The sequence below is a fragment of the Odocoileus virginianus genome, chromosome 21, assembly GCF_023699985.2.
Source record: "Odocoileus virginianus isolate 20LAN1187 ecotype Illinois chromosome 21, Ovbor_1.2, whole genome shotgun sequence".
Classification (NCBI taxonomy): domain Eukaryota; kingdom Metazoa; phylum Chordata; class Mammalia; order Artiodactyla; family Cervidae; genus Odocoileus; species Odocoileus virginianus.
In genome coordinates, this window is record NC_069694.1 from 42,423,226 (window position 1) to 42,441,905 (window position 18,680).

An 18,680-nucleotide genomic window follows, 5' to 3' on the forward strand; every position below is an offset into this window, starting at 1 on the left:
TGTGTGGTAGTTTGAGCATTCTTTGGCATTGCCCTTCTTTGGGATTGGAATGAAAACGGACCTTTTCCAATCTTGTGGCCACTGCCGAGTTTTCCATATTTGCCGGCATACAGAGTATAGCACTTTAACAGCATCATCTTTTAGGATTTGAAATAGCTCAGCTAGAATTCCATCACCTCCACTAGCTTTGTTCCTTACAACCTTTACTTTTGGATATTTGGTTCTTACAGCTGTTATTTATAATTAGAAGCTAGAATGACTGTATAAATTCTTTTCTTTTATAAGATGAGATAGAATTTTTTAAAAAATTCAAGAAAGAAATTCACACATAGACATAACTACTTCTATTCTGATGTTTATTCTCTTTTGACTGACTTTCTCACAAAGTTGAATCTCAAATGAGCATTAGGGCACATGGGGGTATTCACCCCCTTGTGAATACCTGACATTCAGCTCAAAGTTGATGGTGATACAGGGAGTTTGCTTGCCTGCAGTACCCTGATCATGAGGTGACTTGCTATAATGTGCACTCTTTCTAACAAACTTTCTACATGGTGATCCAGGAGTAGCCAGTGCAGTTGAACTTCGTTGTCATCACAAAGACATTTCTTAGGGTTTCCAAAGGTGGGTTGTTGCTCAGTCGCTCAGTTGTGTTTGACTCTTTGTGACCCTATGTACTGTAGCACTCCAGGCTTCCCTGTCCCTTCACCATCTCCTGGAGCTTTCTCAAACTCATGTTCATTGAGTCTGTGATGCACTCCAACCATCTCATCCTCTGTCATCCCCTTCTCTTCCTGCCCTCAGTCTTTCTCAGCATCAGGACCTTTTCCAGTGAGTTAACTCTTTGCATCAGGTGACCAAATGTCACAAATATAGATTGGGAGTGGAAAACATGAATGTGTTGAATACAGTGGTATTTTAAAGCAGAGAATAGTAACCAAACCTCATAGGTTTATAGTGTGTGTGAGTGGGGATGTGAAGATTCATTAGTGGGTCTGTGTTGCCCAGCATTATGTGTAAGAATGTAATTGTGAGTGGAAGGGGATGGTGTGGATGGAGGTGGAAACCTGCAACAAGAGCCCCTGTGAGCTGGACTCTTACCGTGTGCAGAAGCCTTTGGTAGTCACTTCAGTAGCATTATTGCATTGAATTTGTAAAACTCTGAGAAGTAGTTGTAATTTTCCTCATTTTACTGATGAGAAAACAAATTCAGGAAGGTGAAGTTATTTGTCCCAAGATTGAGAAGTGCTGCCTCCCCTGGTGATGGGTGGACTTTTTTTCTATCTGCTGCTTGGTATTGGAGAGATTTAACAAAATGAATTCTACTAGGTATTGTTTCTGTAGCATTCTCTACTACCAACAAAAAATTAATCAGTCCATCTAAGAAAGAAATGGAAAATTTTTATTGGAGTTGAATGTGTGAAGTCACTTCAGTTGTGTTGACTCTTTGTGACCTCACGGACCGTAGCCTGTCAGGCTTTTCTGTCCATGGGATTTTCCAGGCAGGAATACTGGAGTAAGTTGCCATGCCCTTCTCCAGAGGATCTTCCCAACCCAGGGATCAAACCCAGGTCTCCTGTGTTGCAGGTGGATGCTTTATAATACAGACTTTTATTTTATCATTGCTAATATATGGAATTGATTTTCACTGAGAAAAAAAGTATTTTTAGGGTGCTCTACAATGGGTATTTTAGGATTAAGAGTATTTTGGTTCTGGCATCTCTGGATTGCCTTATTTCTCTTTTGATCTGCCTTATGTAGTAAAATTGGAATAGACAGTGTAGGCATTTATATATTTAATTTTTCAGTATTTTGTCAGAGCATCTTTATTTTCCCAATGTCCTTTGGTGCACACATTTTTATTTAAGAAGATAGAAGACACTGGACAATATTGAAGGTTTTTAAATTCATTGAAGTTTTTTCCTAACCCTTGGATGGTCACTAGATGGCCTGCTGGTATTGCATTTTCACTTGACGGGTTATGACTTAAGGAAGTAGGCTTCTTGCTGATGGTTTTAATCTAATGTGATATTTTAAATACTGTTTTTAAATCTACTAGGAACTCTAGATTTAGTAGTGCTATAAATTATTTAAAGGTTTGTCTTTTTATGAAATGGTGGTTTAGTGCTCTAAATGGATTTTATACTGTACATAAAACCAGACTTTGCAGCTCCGTTTTCAAGTGATGCCAGAATGTCATTTGGTGTTCATGCTTGGGATGCATGTAGTTTAGATAATAGAAATTTAATAGTTACATAAAAAAATGATTGAGCTCTAGTGTTCAAATCTGTTGAGCAGACTTGGCTTAAGAAAAAGTTCAGAATATACTTAAAGGAAAAATTTTAAATGTGAAGTCACTCTGTTTATTAACTTGTTCACAGTTAGGAAGATTAAAAAGAGAAGGGAAGGACTACTATTTCCAGATAGTGAATGTTCTACCAGTCAGTTTCCAGGAAAAAAACGAGCAATTGTCTCTGAACAAAGATGTGAATACAACACGTTAGGTCTTAGATTGTATTTAGTCAGTCAAATAACCAAAAAAGTTTTGTGTACCTATGTTACATATTAAATTTAAATTAATATTTGAATATTTTTAGACCTACCTCACTAATGGTAGCATGTAAATCGTTAGTCAGCCAGTTAGTCTCCAGTGGTGTCTGACTCTTTGCAACCCCATGGATTGTAACCTGCCAGGTTCCTCTGTCCATGGAATTTTCCAGGCAAGAATACTGGAGTGGGTTGCCATTTGCTTCTCCAGGGGATCTTCCCAACCCAGGGATCGAACCCAGGTCTCCTGTGTTGCAGGTGGATGCTTTACCACTGAGCCACTCGGGAGGCCCCTAGCAAATTGTTAACTAACCTCCTGTTCACGAGAACTCCTCGGAGCACCCCGTTTCCTCTTTACCCTTAAATGGTGACTGTGGAGCTATTAAGATCAGTTGTAAGGGTTTAGGTGTATAAACACCTGTTCCTGACCTGGCTTGTGATCTATTTTTGTTTTAAAGGACGCTTCCTGATATAAAGGGCTTTATATGTACAGGTTGCAGAAGAACACATTATTTTCTGATAGCTGTATCTCTGGGAATCCTAATGAATCCAAAATAAAATGACTAACTCATGTGGCAGAGACTTCATGTTCTGTTATCCAGATATCTTGTCTCACTTTGAGGTGGTTTTGATCTTTTTTGATGTTTAATCGTGGTTTTGGGAACTAAAAACATTTCGGTAGAATATGATAGAAACTGGCTGTGTTTTAAAACATTTTAAAAACATTTAAAAATGTTTTAAAACATTTTAAAAACAGTTTGTCTTCCTGATAGTTCTCTTCTCTCTACATGTTCAGGCTACAGAGAACTTGCTTCCTCCAAACATGTGTTCCATGTTCCTGTTGATCCCTGCTGTGTTTGTGTTAATTCCCAAAATACTTGCTTTATGTACCTTTTTGAAGAGAAAAACAGTGGCAACTTCTCAGACCTTTATTTTGCCATTGGTTAGTCATCAGAAGAATTTTATGTTTAAGTTATGAGGCTAAAATTCATCTTAAAATATTGCTGAGTGTGAATTTTGAAAAAGAATTTTGTGACATGCTTGTAATGAAAAAATTAATACTTAAATTTTAATAAAGTTTTAATGATAAACATTAAAATTTTATATAATTTAAAATTATTTTCTTGATAAAAGGAAAAAAAAATTGCCTTCTCTCTTGGAGTCTTAACCACTGGACCACCAGAGAAGTTCTAAATTCCCTCTTGAAAAGAAAGTGATTATAGGGGAATTCCCTGGCAATCCAGTGGTTAGGACTCAGAGCTTCCACTGCAGGGGTCCCAGGTTCCATCCCTGGTTGGGGAACTAAGATCCTGTAAGCCATGTGACGTGGCTGATAAAAAAAAAAAAAAAAAAGATCATAGCCTCTATGTTCATGCAGATAAAATGGCTTGTTACTAAAAATGCAATCATCCTAAAGCTATATGGCATTATTAGTATACAAAACACTAAAAAAATAATTTGGCCAGGCTTATAATATAGATACACTTTTTCATGTTCAAACAAGTTCTCTTGTATTTGCTCACCAACTGTACCTTTTGGTTTTTCACTTAGGGTGTGGTTGGCAGGAAATGGACATGATGTATAGAAACATGTGTTGATTCTCAGCTCTTACTTAGAACAAACTGTCCTTGGAGGAGGCAGATTCACATACTGGAGTGGATAGTCCAGTGTGGTATGTGATATAGAAGGGGATTCCAGGTCTGAGGCAAGGCACAGACAGACCCTGTGCTGGGGGCATCGCAGTGGGCAGTGGGCACTGCTGCTCCTCATTACTGTGTGTGGGCTGATGCTAATGATGTTGGCTGAGGAAGCCAGCTCAAAATGCCCTGTTGTATCCAACAGAGATCAAAAGATTTAGTCTGTTGCATGCACTCCTTTGACCCTCCAGGACTGTTGACAACCGTTAGTGGTAAAGCGGGGGTGAGGGTGGAGGAGAGTCGTCAATACCCATCATGAAAGAGGCATCCCATCCTTGCAAAGTAGTATAGGCTTCAGAGATGCCAAAGAAAGCTTTATGTAGAGTTGTTTGTATCAGTGAAACCCTTCTCTTCCCTGGAGTTGCTGTGTCATTTGTTTCCAGACTGTGGATTCTGTTTTTTAAACTTTTAAGGGATCCAGAGTGGTGAGAATGGAGGTGTTCGATTTATTTACAGTGATGGGGCTTGAGAAAGTTTGTTGAAAATCATTCACTTGTTATTAGTAGAAATGTTTAGGTGTAACTGAAATGTTGAATACTTTTTGTCTAGATCTTTATTAACACAGAAAGATCACATACTGAAACCCTGGGAATTGTAAATGTTTAATAAAATCATGAAAATAAACTCAGAACACTTTGTGTGACAACATGTTTCATAACTTAGTTTTATGGGAAAAACAGTAAAGGTTTTACTTTTATTAAAAAAATTCTTTAATTTATTTTTTTATTTGGAAGAGAACAGTGTTGGGACCTGAGTTGGAATCCCAGTTCCAACACTTATCAATTAACTATATGACCTTGGAAAAAATAACCTAATTTCTTTGGCTTCGATCCTCTCATCTGTGAAATGGGAAATAAAAATAGTACCTGTCTCAGAATTGTTTTGAGAATTCTATTAATAAATGTAGAGTGCTTAGAACAGTTCCTGGCATGTAGCAAACACACTGTAATTATTATTTATTGAGTATTTATCATGTGTTAAGCACACTGGAAGACAGTGTAGCAGGGATTTGGGGTAAGTTATTAACCTCTTCTGAGCCTCACTTTCCTCATCTGTAAAAGAAGGATAGCAACAGTTTCTTTTACTTTCACAGGTAGGATTGCATGAAAATTAAATGAATTAATGCATGTGACGCCCTTAAGGCATTGCTGTTTTTGTTGTTAGCATCCAGTAAATGTGAGCCCCCACAGATTACATACTTTAAGTCATTTTTCACACAGCCATGTAACTATATATATGTATATACATATACTCACACATACATGTATTATATACACACACACACACTCATACCCTTGTTGTTGTTAAACAGTTGAGAAAGAAACAAGTTGAGAAATGTAGATAACCTGTTCAAGATTGCAGAGTTAGAATTTGATCTCAGGTCTTAAGTAGCCAAATCAGAAATAAGTGACCTATAGACCTCTGTTGCTTTATTGGGTCTTATTGGTTTTGAAGATGATGTTCCTCTGATGGTTTTGCGATTCATATAAATATTTAATTTCAAGTGTGCTTTGTGAAGTTTTATCATATTCTTTCTCTCAAAAGCCTTAGTGAATGCCTGACTGTGTAACTTTTAATTTGAGGATTTGTTGTGGAAGACTTGAATTCTTTATTGTGCAAAAATGTGTTTCTCAAGGCACCTTTGCGAGCTTTACACATACTCAAGAAGTTAATTGAACATACAGGGTGCATGTGCAGTTCCCTTAATGCACGTTATATTGTTCTGGGAGATATGGATTCTGAATTTTTATTTTCTCGTTGATGGAGTAATAGACTTTGTGCAAACTGCTCAAAATACCAGTTGTTCTACAATACACTTATGGGTAAAGAACACTTGGAGGGAAATATACAAAAATGATGTTGATAATCATATATAAGGGTGATGGGTTTTTCTCATTTCCACATCTTCTTTACTACTATTTATTTAATTATTTATAAAATTATTATAATTTATTCTTTATAAAAATAAATAATTAACTTATTATTTCAAACAAATGTGTTAAAAATAACTCCTGGAGTTAGAAGTACAGAATGGACTACCTTAAGCTGTTTCTCTTGCTAGATTTTAAAAAGAGACTTTACCTTGTACTGTATTAATATCTATAAAGAGAAAATGGAAGCAGCTGGTGGAACCTGTCTCTCTTCCTTCACCATTATTCTTTGAGGCCCTCATGTAATGTTTACTGTTAGTAAACACAGTAAGTAGTCTTCTGTTGTGGGTACCTGCTGCAGGCTTAATTGCAGAAGGAGGTGTGGAAGGTTTAGGAAGCTCTCTGTGCTGTGCCAAGTTTGTGTTTAACACACACTTTCTGCTTTCCCCTGAGCAGTGGGATGCCCGAAGGACAAAGGGCCCCCAGAGAGCTGGCTGAACATGGTATGGTAGCAAGCAGTGCTCCTTTATTTATGTCTTCTAATTTTATTATTTCTTTTTTTTCTTTCTTCATATTTACTCTTCTCATTCATTCTTGAGTTTCTCTCGAGAAAGATCAGAGGCCTTGAATTTACTGGTAGGAGGAACTTGGTTTTGGTACATGACTTAGCCAGTGCTATTCCATCTTTATGGGCTTCCAAGGTGGCGCTAGTGGTAAGGAATCCGCCTGCCAGTGCAGGAGATGTGGATATGACCCCTGGGTCGGGAAGATCCCCTGGAGGAGGACATGGCAACCCACTCCAGTATTCTTGTCCAGAGAATCACTAGGACAGAGGAGCCTGGTGGGCTGCAGTCCATGGAGTCACAAAGAGTTGGATACAAATGAAGTGACTTAGCACACGTGTTCCATCTTTGAAGGAACAGAATATCAGAGAAATGGAGCAGAATAACTCTATAGATTCACAGGACCCATATGGGCCGCTTGAGTGGTAGCATTCAGGCTTTCATGAGGTCATCCAGCTTTGAGAAACATGTCTGACTCTGCTTTTTCCCTCTGCTGAAGATATTAATATAAGTTGAAGTTTCTTCCCAAACTTTTTCCTCAGGAAAAGTAGTAGGTAGTGTCTTTAAACACTTAGTTTTTCCATTAATATTTATTTTGAATTACCTTTTTTTGTTGTTATACATTTTAAAAAATAGACTTTATTTTTTAGAGGAGTTTCAGGTTCACAGCAAAACTTGAGTGGGAATTATAGAGAGTGAACTCCTAGGATTCCCCTCCCTGCCACATGTGGGTTATCCGGCTGTCCGCATCTCTCACCAGAGTGGTAGCTGAGCGACTGAACAACAACGTTGATGCATTGTTATCATCCATAGTTCATAGTTTACCTTAGGGCTGAACATTCTGTGGGTTATAACCACTGTGTAATGACATTTACACACCATTGTAGTATTACACAGAATAGCTTTACTGTCCTAGAAAGTCCCCTGTGTTCTTCCTATTCTTCCCTTCTCCCCTCCCCTCTAACCCTGGGCAGCCACTGATGTTTTTACTGTGTGCATAGTTTTGCCTTTTCAGGATGTCCTATAGTTGGAGCCATGCAGTATGTAACATTTTCCAATGGGTTTCTTTGATTTAATAACCTGCCTGTAAGTTTCCCTCATGTCTTTTCATGGTTTGATAGCTCATTTCTTCTTAGGGCTGAATAACTAATATTCCATCGTCTGGATGTGCTGCCATTTATTTGTTCATCTATTGAAGGACTTCTTGGTTGTTTTCATGGGCAGTCTTGAGCAAGGCTGCTGTGAAATCTGTGTGCAGGTGTTTGTGTGGACATAAGTTTTCAGCTCATTTGGGTAAATACCAGGGAGCACGACGACCCGGTTGCATGGCGAGAGCATGGTTCAGTTCAGTTCAGTTCACTTGTTCAGTCGTGCCTGACTCTTTGTGACCCCATGGACCGCAGCACGCCAGGCTTCCTTGTCCATCACCAACTCTCAGAGCTTGCTCAAAACAGATTGTCTTCTAAAGCACAGTATGCCATTGTGCATTCCCACCAGCAGTGAGTGAGAGTTCCTGTTGCTCTGCCTCCTTGTCAACATGTGCTCCGTGTTTGGGGTTTGGACCATTCTGATAAGTATATTCTAACAGGGTTATCTCACTGTGGTTTTGAATTCCATTTTTCTGATGATATATCATGTAGAGTATTGTTTCATATACTTATTTGTCATCTGTATAACTTCTTTGGTGAGGTGTCTGTTCAGGCCTCTGGCCCATTTTCTAATAGGGTTCTTTTCCTACTGTTGAGTTTTAAGAGCTCTCTCTCTGTTTTGGATAACAGTCCTTTTTCAGATACGCCTTTTGCAGAGATTTTTTCTCAGTCTATGGCTTGTCTTACCATTCTCTTGAGAATTAATGTATTTTAAATGAGACATTGCTTAGACATATATGAAAAACTTATCAGTGCCAGTTTTATATGCTTATGGAGATCACTTGATCGATTTGACTTTAAAAATTTAGAGTGATTAAACACATTTGATAATTATTCCTAGGAGTATGGCAGGTGTGAACAGGCCTCCTGAAGGTCACTTGATGAGCAGTGTCTGAGAGCAGTGTGTATGTTTGTGGTCATCACAAATAGATATTGTGGGATAAATGAGGAAAAGCTTTGTCCCAGTATGATATAAATGAGTGCTTGGAGTTTGAATAAAATTTCCAGCATGCACTGCATAAGATGTCAGAGAGTGCTCTTTTTCAAACTGCAGTGGTGGGAATAGAGCTGATGTGCTCTGGAGTACTGTGTTACATGACTAATAAGGTGGTGTTAGTCACACTGGTGATAAAGATCTATACGGAAGCTGGAATAAAATGGTTTCATAATATGTTACAGATAATGGTAATTATGTTTACGTGCTTTTTTTGTTTGCGTGTTTCTAAATGCTTTTAATCATCATTCCTTACTTGAGGTCACCTCTTTGCAGTTGCCTGATTTTGACATACATGGTACGCTGTGGGAATTTCTTTCGCACTCAGTAGTGGGAAATTACGTGTAATGATTTCGTGCATGTGGGATGTTATTTGCTTGGGAGTAGACCAACCGTCGTTAGGAAAATTGATTAAATCCCTCTCATATGTTTTTTTAAAGTCTCTTTTTGAAGCATTAATTTTCTTCATTAACATACCCTTTGGAGAACTCTAAATTGTTGGGTCAAACAGTTAATTTTGCTTTTGTTAATGTGTAGGATATTGTACCTGTGGATGCCTCTTATGAAGTGAAAGAGTTGTATGTGCCAGAAAATAAACTTCATTTGGCAAAAACAGATGCAGAAACACTGCCAGCGTTGAAAATTAATAAAGTAAGTGCTCTGTCCTTTTCTCATATCAAGTGCTTTAATCCTTTAGATAGTTGTTGGTCTGTAGAATTTGTGATTTTATTGATGTGTTTGAGGGCATGAGTGTTGCTGGTGGTGGTGGTCATAGTTGTATATATCACCATTTCCAGGGGTGGGAAATATGTTTAACTTATAAAACCATATTCCCAAATTGCCATGGCTTTTGATTTTGTTTTACTCAAAATATTTATTTTGAAATACCAAAGAATAGAGGTTATATAGGATTTTAGGTTTATCAGAAGAAATGGTTTCTAAAAAGTAAAAAACCTTTAATAATTTAATAATTAAAATGAACTTTTTTTTTCCTTAAACATGTTTCCTAATCCCTTGCCAAGACCCTTTTCTTCTATTGTGAGGAATAATTCTGTTGTGTATTGTAGCTCTAATAATATCATTAAGTGTTTTTCCCAATAAGAAACTGCTTAAACTAGATATGACAGTGGAGACTGTAATTTATCACTTTCAAATCTTAGAGAATTTTAAATTGTATCATTCAGATATACTTTAAAAATAGGTTAGAAATAAGAACTTAAACTACGAATAGAATTTCCCAGCCTTTCTTCTAGTGTAGTAAAAGTCCCAGACACCCAGGGAGATGCCACATCTGAGAGTAAGGAGAAAGAGAAAAGGAGGCTGAGGCTGGAGAAAGACTGCAAAGACTTACTCAAATTCCTGATAGGAGTACATTGTCTAGGTGGTTTGTGTGATTGGGTTTTTAACCAGAAGCTAAGACATGTTGCAGGGAGCAAGGAGAAGGATGAGTTGGGGAGCAGAGTCACTCAAAGCTGACTTTACTGAGGAGCAACAGATTTTGTCCTAACAGACTTTGTGTCAATTGAATACACACACACACACACACACACACACACACACACACACACGGAGAGAGAGAAGAAAGAAACTGAGAATGAATGAATCTGAATCGTCAGACTCTGTAACCCAAAAAGATGGTAGCTTTTTCAAATGTGAGCCTTTTTTTCAATACAGTGGTTTGTTCTTTGCGTAGCAGTATGAAAAATCATTAATTAAAAAAACATAGGCTACATCATGTAATGTTTTAGCTCAGGTTGCCACAACAGAAACCGTAGCCTGGATGGCATAAACAACAGACATTTCTTTTCTCACGGGTCTATAAGAAAGAAAGGCCAAGACCTCGGTGCTGGCTGACTTGGTCCCAGACAAGGCCCCCTTCCTGACCTGCTGTCAGACGCCTTCTCACCGTGTGCTCAGGGTGAGAGTCGAGCTCTGGTGTCTCTTTCTTCCCTTATGAGGGCACCAGACTATTAGATTAGGACCCAGCCTTATGACCTCATTTAAGCTTTATCACCTCCTTAGGGCCCTACCTCCAGTTCACATTGGGGGCTTCAGCATATTTGGGGGAATATAAACATTCAGTTTATAGTAGATACCATCTAGAATTAGATTCCAGTAGAGACAAATAGGGGTCATGTCAGAGGTTTAGGAAAAATGAATAAGAGGAGAATTTGAAAATGAAACAGTTTGGTGCATGAATATCATTTTTCTCCTGTGAATTGAAGGAGGGGTATACTTTGCCCATATTTGATTTTTCAGTGGAACATGCTGGCCAGCATACTTTGGGAATACATGGTAAGCCACATCTTACTACACACCTCTTGGTCAGGTGCTTTATCTTTTCTCTTTTGAGAATCATGGCTATATATATACATATATATACCAAATTAAAAGTGAGCACATACAGCTTACGTTGTTGTTGTTTTGTCACTAAGTCGTGTCTGACTGTTTTGCGACCCCATGGACTGTAGCCCTCCAAGCTCCTCTGTCCATGGGATTTCCCAGGCAAGAATACTAGAGTGGGTTGCCGTTTTCTTCTCCAGGGGATCTTCCCAACCCAAGGATTGAACTCGCATCTCCTGAAATGCAGGTGGATTCTTTACCACTGAGCCACCGGGGAAGCCCCCCCCCCCCCCCCACCAGTTTACATTAATTCATCATTAATTTATCAATTCTTTAATATTCTGATTGGATACACTAGAAATCTTAAAGTTCAAGAAATAATACAGTGTTTGTAAAATGAATGCCATTGGTGAGGGACACTTTTGGTAAGTATTTTTATCTAAAGTTTGTTTTAGCTTGGAACACTGGTTGTCAGAGTGTAGTTGCTAGAACATTATTGTTAACATTTTCTGGGTACCTGTTAAAAATAGTGCTCAGGCCTGGTGCACTGGGAAGACCCAGAGGAATCGGGTGGAGAGAGAGGTGGGAGGGGGGATCGGGATGGGGAATATTGTAAATCCATGGCTGATTCATGTCAATGTATGACAAAAACCACTACAATATTGTAAAGTAATTAGCCTCCAACTAATAAAAATAAATGAAAAAAAATACAAATCTTTGTCCCCCATAACAAACCAGCTAAATTAGAAACTGGTGTGGAGCCGTCTTCACTTAACAAGTCTTCCAGAGGTTTCTTACATGTATTAAAGTTTGAGGAGTGCTGGTTTAGGAGATGCTATTCTTATTAGAAATGTTATTTAAATTTATTAAGGAAAATGTGTATTTTCTTAGTGCCCTTGTTGTTTATTAGATTTGTATAACCTTATTCATTCTTGAGAAGTTTGTTACCGTTACTTTCAAAATGAAACTGCAGAAAACCATTGCTGCTTCTGTTCGTGAGTGCGTGAGACAGAACACTGTTCTTTACTGTCTCCTTCACAGGTGGATATGCAGTGGGTGCAGGTTTTGGCAGAAGGCTGGGCAACCCCACTGAATGGCTTTATGAGAGAGAGGGAATACTTGCAGTGTCTTCATTTCGATTGCCTTCTGGATGGTAAGACTTTGGACATTTAGGTGCATTGAGTGTGGAAAAGAAGGCCCGTACTTGCAGGGATTGGTCAGTGTTTAGAGAAAGTACTGGTAACGTCTTAATTGGAGATAGCACTTTAAGACTAAATTATATCAGTACTGAATATTTTAAGTATATCCTGAGATCGTCTTTCCAGTTTTATTTTTTCTGATTGTGATTTATTATGAGGGGGAAGGACAACCTGGGGGTCAGGGCTGAAAATGGATTTAAAAAATGAATGTAGTTTTCCCTATTCCGTATCTACCTGATCACGGTAGAAAGCCTTTTCCGAAAGTGTTCAGTTCAGTTCAGTCGCTCAGTCTTGTCCGACTCCTTGCGACCCCATGAATTGCAGCATGCCAGGCCTCCCTGTCCATCATCAGCTCCCGGAGTTCACACAAACACATGTCCATCGAGTCAGTGATGCCATCCAGCCATCTCATCCTCTGTTGTCCCCTTCTCCTGCCCCCAATCCCTCCCAGCATCAGGGTCTTTTCCAGTGAGTCAACTCTTCGCGTGAGGTGGCCAAAGTACTGGAGTTTCAGCTTCAGCATCAGTCCTTCCAGTGAACACCCAGGACTGATCTCCTTTAGGATGGACTGGCTGGATCTCCTTGCAGTCCAAGGGACTCTCAAGAGTCTTCTCCAACACCACAGTTCAAAAGCATTAATTCTTCGGCGCTCAGCTTTCTTTATAGTCCACTCTCACATCCATACTTGACCACTGGAAAAACCATAGCCTTGACTAGACGGACCTTTGTTGGCAAAGTAATGTCTCTGCTTTTTAATATGCTGTCTAGATTGGTCATAACTTTCCTTCCAAGGAGTAAGCATCTTTTAATTTCATGGCTGCAGTCACCATCTGCCATGATTTTGGAGCCCCCAAAAATAAAGTCAGCCACTATTTCCACTGTTTCTGCGTCTTAATTGCCATGAAGTGATGGGACCAGATGCCATGATCTTAGTTTTCTGAATGTTTAGCTTTAAGCCAACTTTTTCACTCTCCTTCTTTCACTTTCATCAAGAGGCTCTTTAATTCTTCTTCACTTTCTGCCATAAGGGTGGTATCATCTGCATATCTGAGGTTATTGATATTTCTCCCAACAATCTTGATTCCAGCTTGTGCTTCCTCCAGCCCAGTGTTTCTCATGATGTACTCTGCATATAAGTTTAATAAGCAGGGTGACAATATACAGCCTTGACGTACTCCTTTTCTTATTTGGAACCAGTCTATTGTTCCATGTCCAGTTCTAATTGTTGCTTCCTGACCTGCATATAGGTTTCTCAAGAGGCAGGTCAGGTAGTCTGGTATTCCCATCTCTTTCAGAATTTTCCACAGTTTATTATGATTCACACAGTCAAAGGCTTTGGCATAGTCAATAAAGCGGAAATAGATGTTTTTCTGGAACTCTTTGATCTCTGGTTCCTCTGCCTTTTCTAAAACCAGCTTGAACATCTGGAAGTTCATGGTTCACATATTGCTGAAGCCTGGCTTGGAGTATTTTGAGCATTACTTTTCTAGCATGTGAGATGAGTGCAATTGTGTAATAGTTTGAGCATTCTTTGGCATTGCCTTTCTTAGGGATTGGAAATGAAAACTGACCTTTTCCAGTCCTGTGGCCATTGCCGAGTTTTCCGTATTTGCTGGCATATTGAATGCAGCACTTTCACAGCATCATCTTTCAAGATTTGAAATGTGTACATAGTCACTGAATTGTGCTGTACTGAAGCCCATGCTCGCTTATAGCCAGGTGTTCTAACAAGGAATCAGGGTGTCCAAGTTTAGAAATCTTGAAATAGGTGGTTGAAAGGATGGTTCTTCTTATTTTAAAACACTGAAGCAATTGCCAAAGAAATCTATATTTAGGATATTGTCATTACATTCTAGCTACCTTAAACTTTGTGTACTGTTGGTAGCATTAATTTACTACAGTAAAGGAGATATTACTAAATTGTAAAGAACTCTAGTGCCATATGATCTGGCAATTCCACTTCTGGTTATTTATCTGAAGAAAACAAAAACACTAACCACCAAAGATATATGTACCCATATGTTCACGGCAGCATTATTGATGATCAATGAGACGTGGAATCAACCCAAATACCCATCAGTCGGTGAATGGATAAAGAAGATACACACGCACACACACACACACACACACACACACACACACACACACACAGAGGAATATTACTCAGCTGTAAAAAAAGAAAGAACTTTGCCATTTGTTGCAACATGGATGGACCTGGAGGTTATTATGTTGAAGTGAAATAACTTGAACTGAGAAAGACAAATTTCCAAGTGATTTCACTCATGTGAAATTTAAAATACAAAAGAACAAACAAAACAGAAATAGACTCATAGATACAGAGAAGAAACTCATGGTTGCTAGAAGGGAAGGGGGTGGGAGTAGGCTAAGGTGAAGGGGATTAAGGGTTGTTAACTTCCAGCTATAAAATAAATAAGTCACAGGCATATACTAATTAGCATAAATATAATACTGTAATAACTTTATATGGTAACAAATGATTACTAGACTTATGGTGATCATTTCATAATGATTTAAATATTGAATTTAAATATTTAAATGTTGTATTTAAATGTTGGATCACAGTGTTGTACATATGAAGCTAACATAATATTGTATGTCAGCTACAATACTTCCATTTAAAAAGAAGTCATAGAACCCTACAAAATTGCAACCATATTCTTCTGTGTTATGACTTCTTTTGACTGAGGAAGTAAAATAGATACCAGAAAATGTAATTCCTAATCCTTGTTCTCAAGAAACTTTATCACAAGAACATAAGGATTGAATTTTATTTTTTTATTTTCTTCTTTGGAAATAATGGTAAAAGTTACTGTGGACTGTCTCCTTAGTAATGATTCAGTCTTGGATGTTGTAAAAATCTGTCTATTAATTTTCCATTTTGAACTCTACCTTGTGGTGGTAATTTTAAAATAGTTAAGCAGTTATCACTGATTTTGTTAACATCTTTTGCCCCAAGAAGGCATGCCATGATTTTTTTTTTAAAAAAAGGTTTCTCTTTGATATGTAAATAATACCCACATACGAATCTGAGAATGCATTTTATTTTCCTAACCTGTACATGATCAGTGGTAAAGGAAGAAAACATTTCTAGCGCTTGAACGGTTGGGAACCGAGAATGGCCTTCAGTCTCACCAGCAGCGTATTACGGTGTAAATGGAGACACTGATTAGTTACTGCCTTTGTTTCTTCACCAGCGACAGATGACAGGAGTTCCATTCTGATCAAAAACTAAAAAAGCATTTTGAACGTTTTTGTCTTCCTTTCTCAAGGATCTAGACTGAGGTCTAGCAAGTGTCTTCAAGTAACTTGCCACTCAAAATGTAGTTATCAACAAGGGTTCGTATTTGTCCTGAAAGGGCCCTGAAGCACAATTCCTAATCTTACTCGTACATTTTTGGTGATTTAGGTTTAACCAGCTGCTCTTCCTTGTTATATCTGTGATTCTTCCCCCTAAAGACAGTTTCATGAGTGGTTATGAAGAGTATTGCTACAAACAATTGATGTTCTTAATTTTTGCTTTTTTTTTTTTTTTTTAAATTCTGGATTTGTTGCTTGTTCTCTCCGATTTTCTGTGCCAGGTGCCAATACAACATTTCACTGGAGTAGTAAGCCTTTTATTGTTTGGAGAGTGTGTGCTGAAGTGTGAAAGGTAGATACGAGACCTGTTGAGTAACGTAAGCTGTGCGCTTTATCTTCTTTTGTGCCCTGCAGGGGGTGTCATTAACCTGTCAGTACCTATAGTCCTGACGGCTACTCAGGAAGACAAAGAGAGGCTGGATGGCTGCACGGCATTTGCTCTGATGTATGAGGGCCGCCGGGTGGCCATTCTTCGCAATCCAGAGTTTTTTGAGCACAGGAAGGAGGAGCGCTGTGCCCGGCAGTGGGGAACAACATGCAAGAACCACCCCTATATCAAGGTCCTGAGTAAACCTTGCCGCGTTTTGTCTTGATTTACCAATAATGCTTGTGCTGAAATGTGAGGCATTACCTGTATAGGAACCATTCTGCCATAGGAACCATTAATATTTTGAGGAATCAAGGCTCGAACTTATATTCGTGTGATAAGCATGCAGGCTTGTCATTTTGGTGCAGACAAATTCCAGCAAATATTGTTTAAACACCTCCTGTACACCAGCCCTGAGCTAGGTGCCAGAGCTGGGAACATAGGGCTGAGGTGCATGGCAGGCACAGTCCTTCTGTGCTTGGTATGTGCTATCTGGTGGTAGAGCAGATACTGATCTTGTATTTACAGGTCGGATGTGAGGGCAGGATGCTATGGGAGCCCACAGCAGGGTGATTTTATCTAAGCTAGACTTTTAATTGAACATTGTGTTTCTGGTATGCAAACAGTGAAATTATAGTCTCCTCAAAGGGCCTCATATTATTTCATGTATTGTATGTGAAATATTATCACTGAAGTCACATTTCTGCCCTTTGTTTTAAAGTAGACTTTGAACTGTAAAAGGAGCTAAGTGAGGGAGTTCCCCGGCAGTCCCATGGTTTGGACTCGGCGCTTTCACTGCTGGGCCTGGGTTCCATCCCTGATCAGGGAACAAAGATCCTACAAGCTTTATGGTGCAGCCAAAAAAAAAAAAAAGGCCTAAGTGAAATTTTTAGCTCTGTATATCTAGAAAATTTATATAGTGTCTGTTTAAATCATGGGAGTGTGCTAAATTTTATTTCATTATCTTCTGTAGGACAAAAAAGAGCAATTAAGTTTTAAAAATGGGCAGATGTGGGACTTTGCTGGCAGTCCAGTGTTTAAGGTGCCACACTTCCACTCCAGGGGGCGCAGGTTCAGTCTGATCGTTGGTAGGGGAGCTAAGTCGTTGGTAGGGGACCTGAGGTATGTTATACTGACTCCTTTGTCCTTAAATGCTATTCACTCTACTCCCTGGACAAGCCCTGTTTGTTTTCTCTGTAACATTTATCACTGGCTGGTATTCCTCTGGTTTCTCCTGTCTTTTCTCATCATCATTACTTTAATTGCTCAAAAGTTTAGGATTGGAAAACACCAAGAGGGCAGAGTGACCCATTTTTCTGTTAATCCACATGCAGCAACAATTAAAAGAATGTTTTTGTTACTTAAAAAGTTACAATTATTCATTTAGAGTTTGTCTGCATTTCATATGCAGATATGATAGCTGTATCACAAATCCTTTGTGAATTATAAAATGTATTCTAATTCTACAGCATCTCTCATTCCCAGTTCAATTGATGAGCCAAACAGATTTACCGTTAACCTTAAAGCAAGTGATGTCACTCAGTCGTGTCCGACTCTTTGTGACCCCATGGACTGTAGCCTACCAGGTTCCTTCATCCATGGGATTTTTCAGGCAAGAATACTGGAGTGGGTTGCCATTTCCTTCTCCAACCATTAACCTTAAGATGAGCATAATTTATAGGTATATATAACTTGTGTGAGAGAAATGTTCTTACTTACTTCGATCTTGATTCCTGTTTAAAAAGTTATTTTCTTTCTCTTGCCATTAGATGGTTATGGAACAAGGAGATTGGCTGATTGGAGGAGATCTTCAGGTCTTGGACCGAATTTATTGGAATGATGGTCTTGATCAGTATCGTTTTACTCCTACTGAGCTAAAGCAGAAGTTTAAAGATATGAATGCAGGTAAGACATGGATCCGATTATCTCACATGGGACTACTTGGAGTCTCTGCTTGATGGGGAAGTTCATAAGGATTTTTTCCAATACTTACTAAAATGTAAGACAGATTGAGGAGTAAAGATAAGGGTAGTTAGCAATGGAATATGTAAGGAAAGTTATTATAATCAGTCTGAATCCCATTCACTCCCATTCTGCAGAAAACAATAGAACAGCAATAACATATTCACTGTTCATTCATCAAGTGTTCGTTGTTCACATGTTGTATGTGCTGGAGTGCCAAGTGCTGAGCATTCATAAGTAAACAGGAGTTTATGGTGTATTAGAGAGAGACAGTCAAAAAATAATAGAAAAAGTTAATTGAAGAGTAGGTTAATAGTGATTTCAGATTTCTGAATAAGGATGAGGTGGAGCTATGGAGGTAGAGAGTCTGTAGGAACTCTTCTTTATAATGCTGCCTTGGAAAGTATCCCAGGACAGGGATTTTTATATTAGACATCTGTGATTAGCAGGTCTTTTACACAAAGGTAGGTAAATGATGTGTTTATACTGGTGCACCCACAGGTGCCACAGCGTTTGCTATAGATTTTGGGAAGCTTTTTTAAGGTCTGAAGAATTTGGAGCCTCTTATAATCATACTACTTATGAATTCTCACTCCAGAAATGGTTAAACC

General features: G+C 38.6%; 1 protein-coding gene across 4 annotated transcripts in view; it reads left to right on the forward strand.

Annotated features, from left to right (window-relative positions):
- PAPSS1 (3'-phosphoadenosine 5'-phosphosulfate synthase 1) overlaps positions 1-18,680 on the forward strand; it is a 109,301-nt gene that overhangs the window by 41,930 nt on the left and 48,691 nt on the right. For all 4 annotated transcript variants that reach the window (XM_070452245.1, XM_070452248.1, XM_070452247.1 and 1 more), the window contains 4 exons: positions 9,358-9,471; positions 12,205-12,316; positions 16,095-16,300; positions 17,877-18,012. In XM_070452245.1, the coding sequence (XP_070308346.1) occupies positions 9,358-9,471; positions 12,205-12,316; positions 16,095-16,300; positions 17,877-18,012 (568 nt within the window). The remainder of the gene's footprint in view (positions 1-9,357; positions 9,472-12,204; positions 12,317-16,094; positions 16,301-17,876; positions 18,013-18,680) is intronic.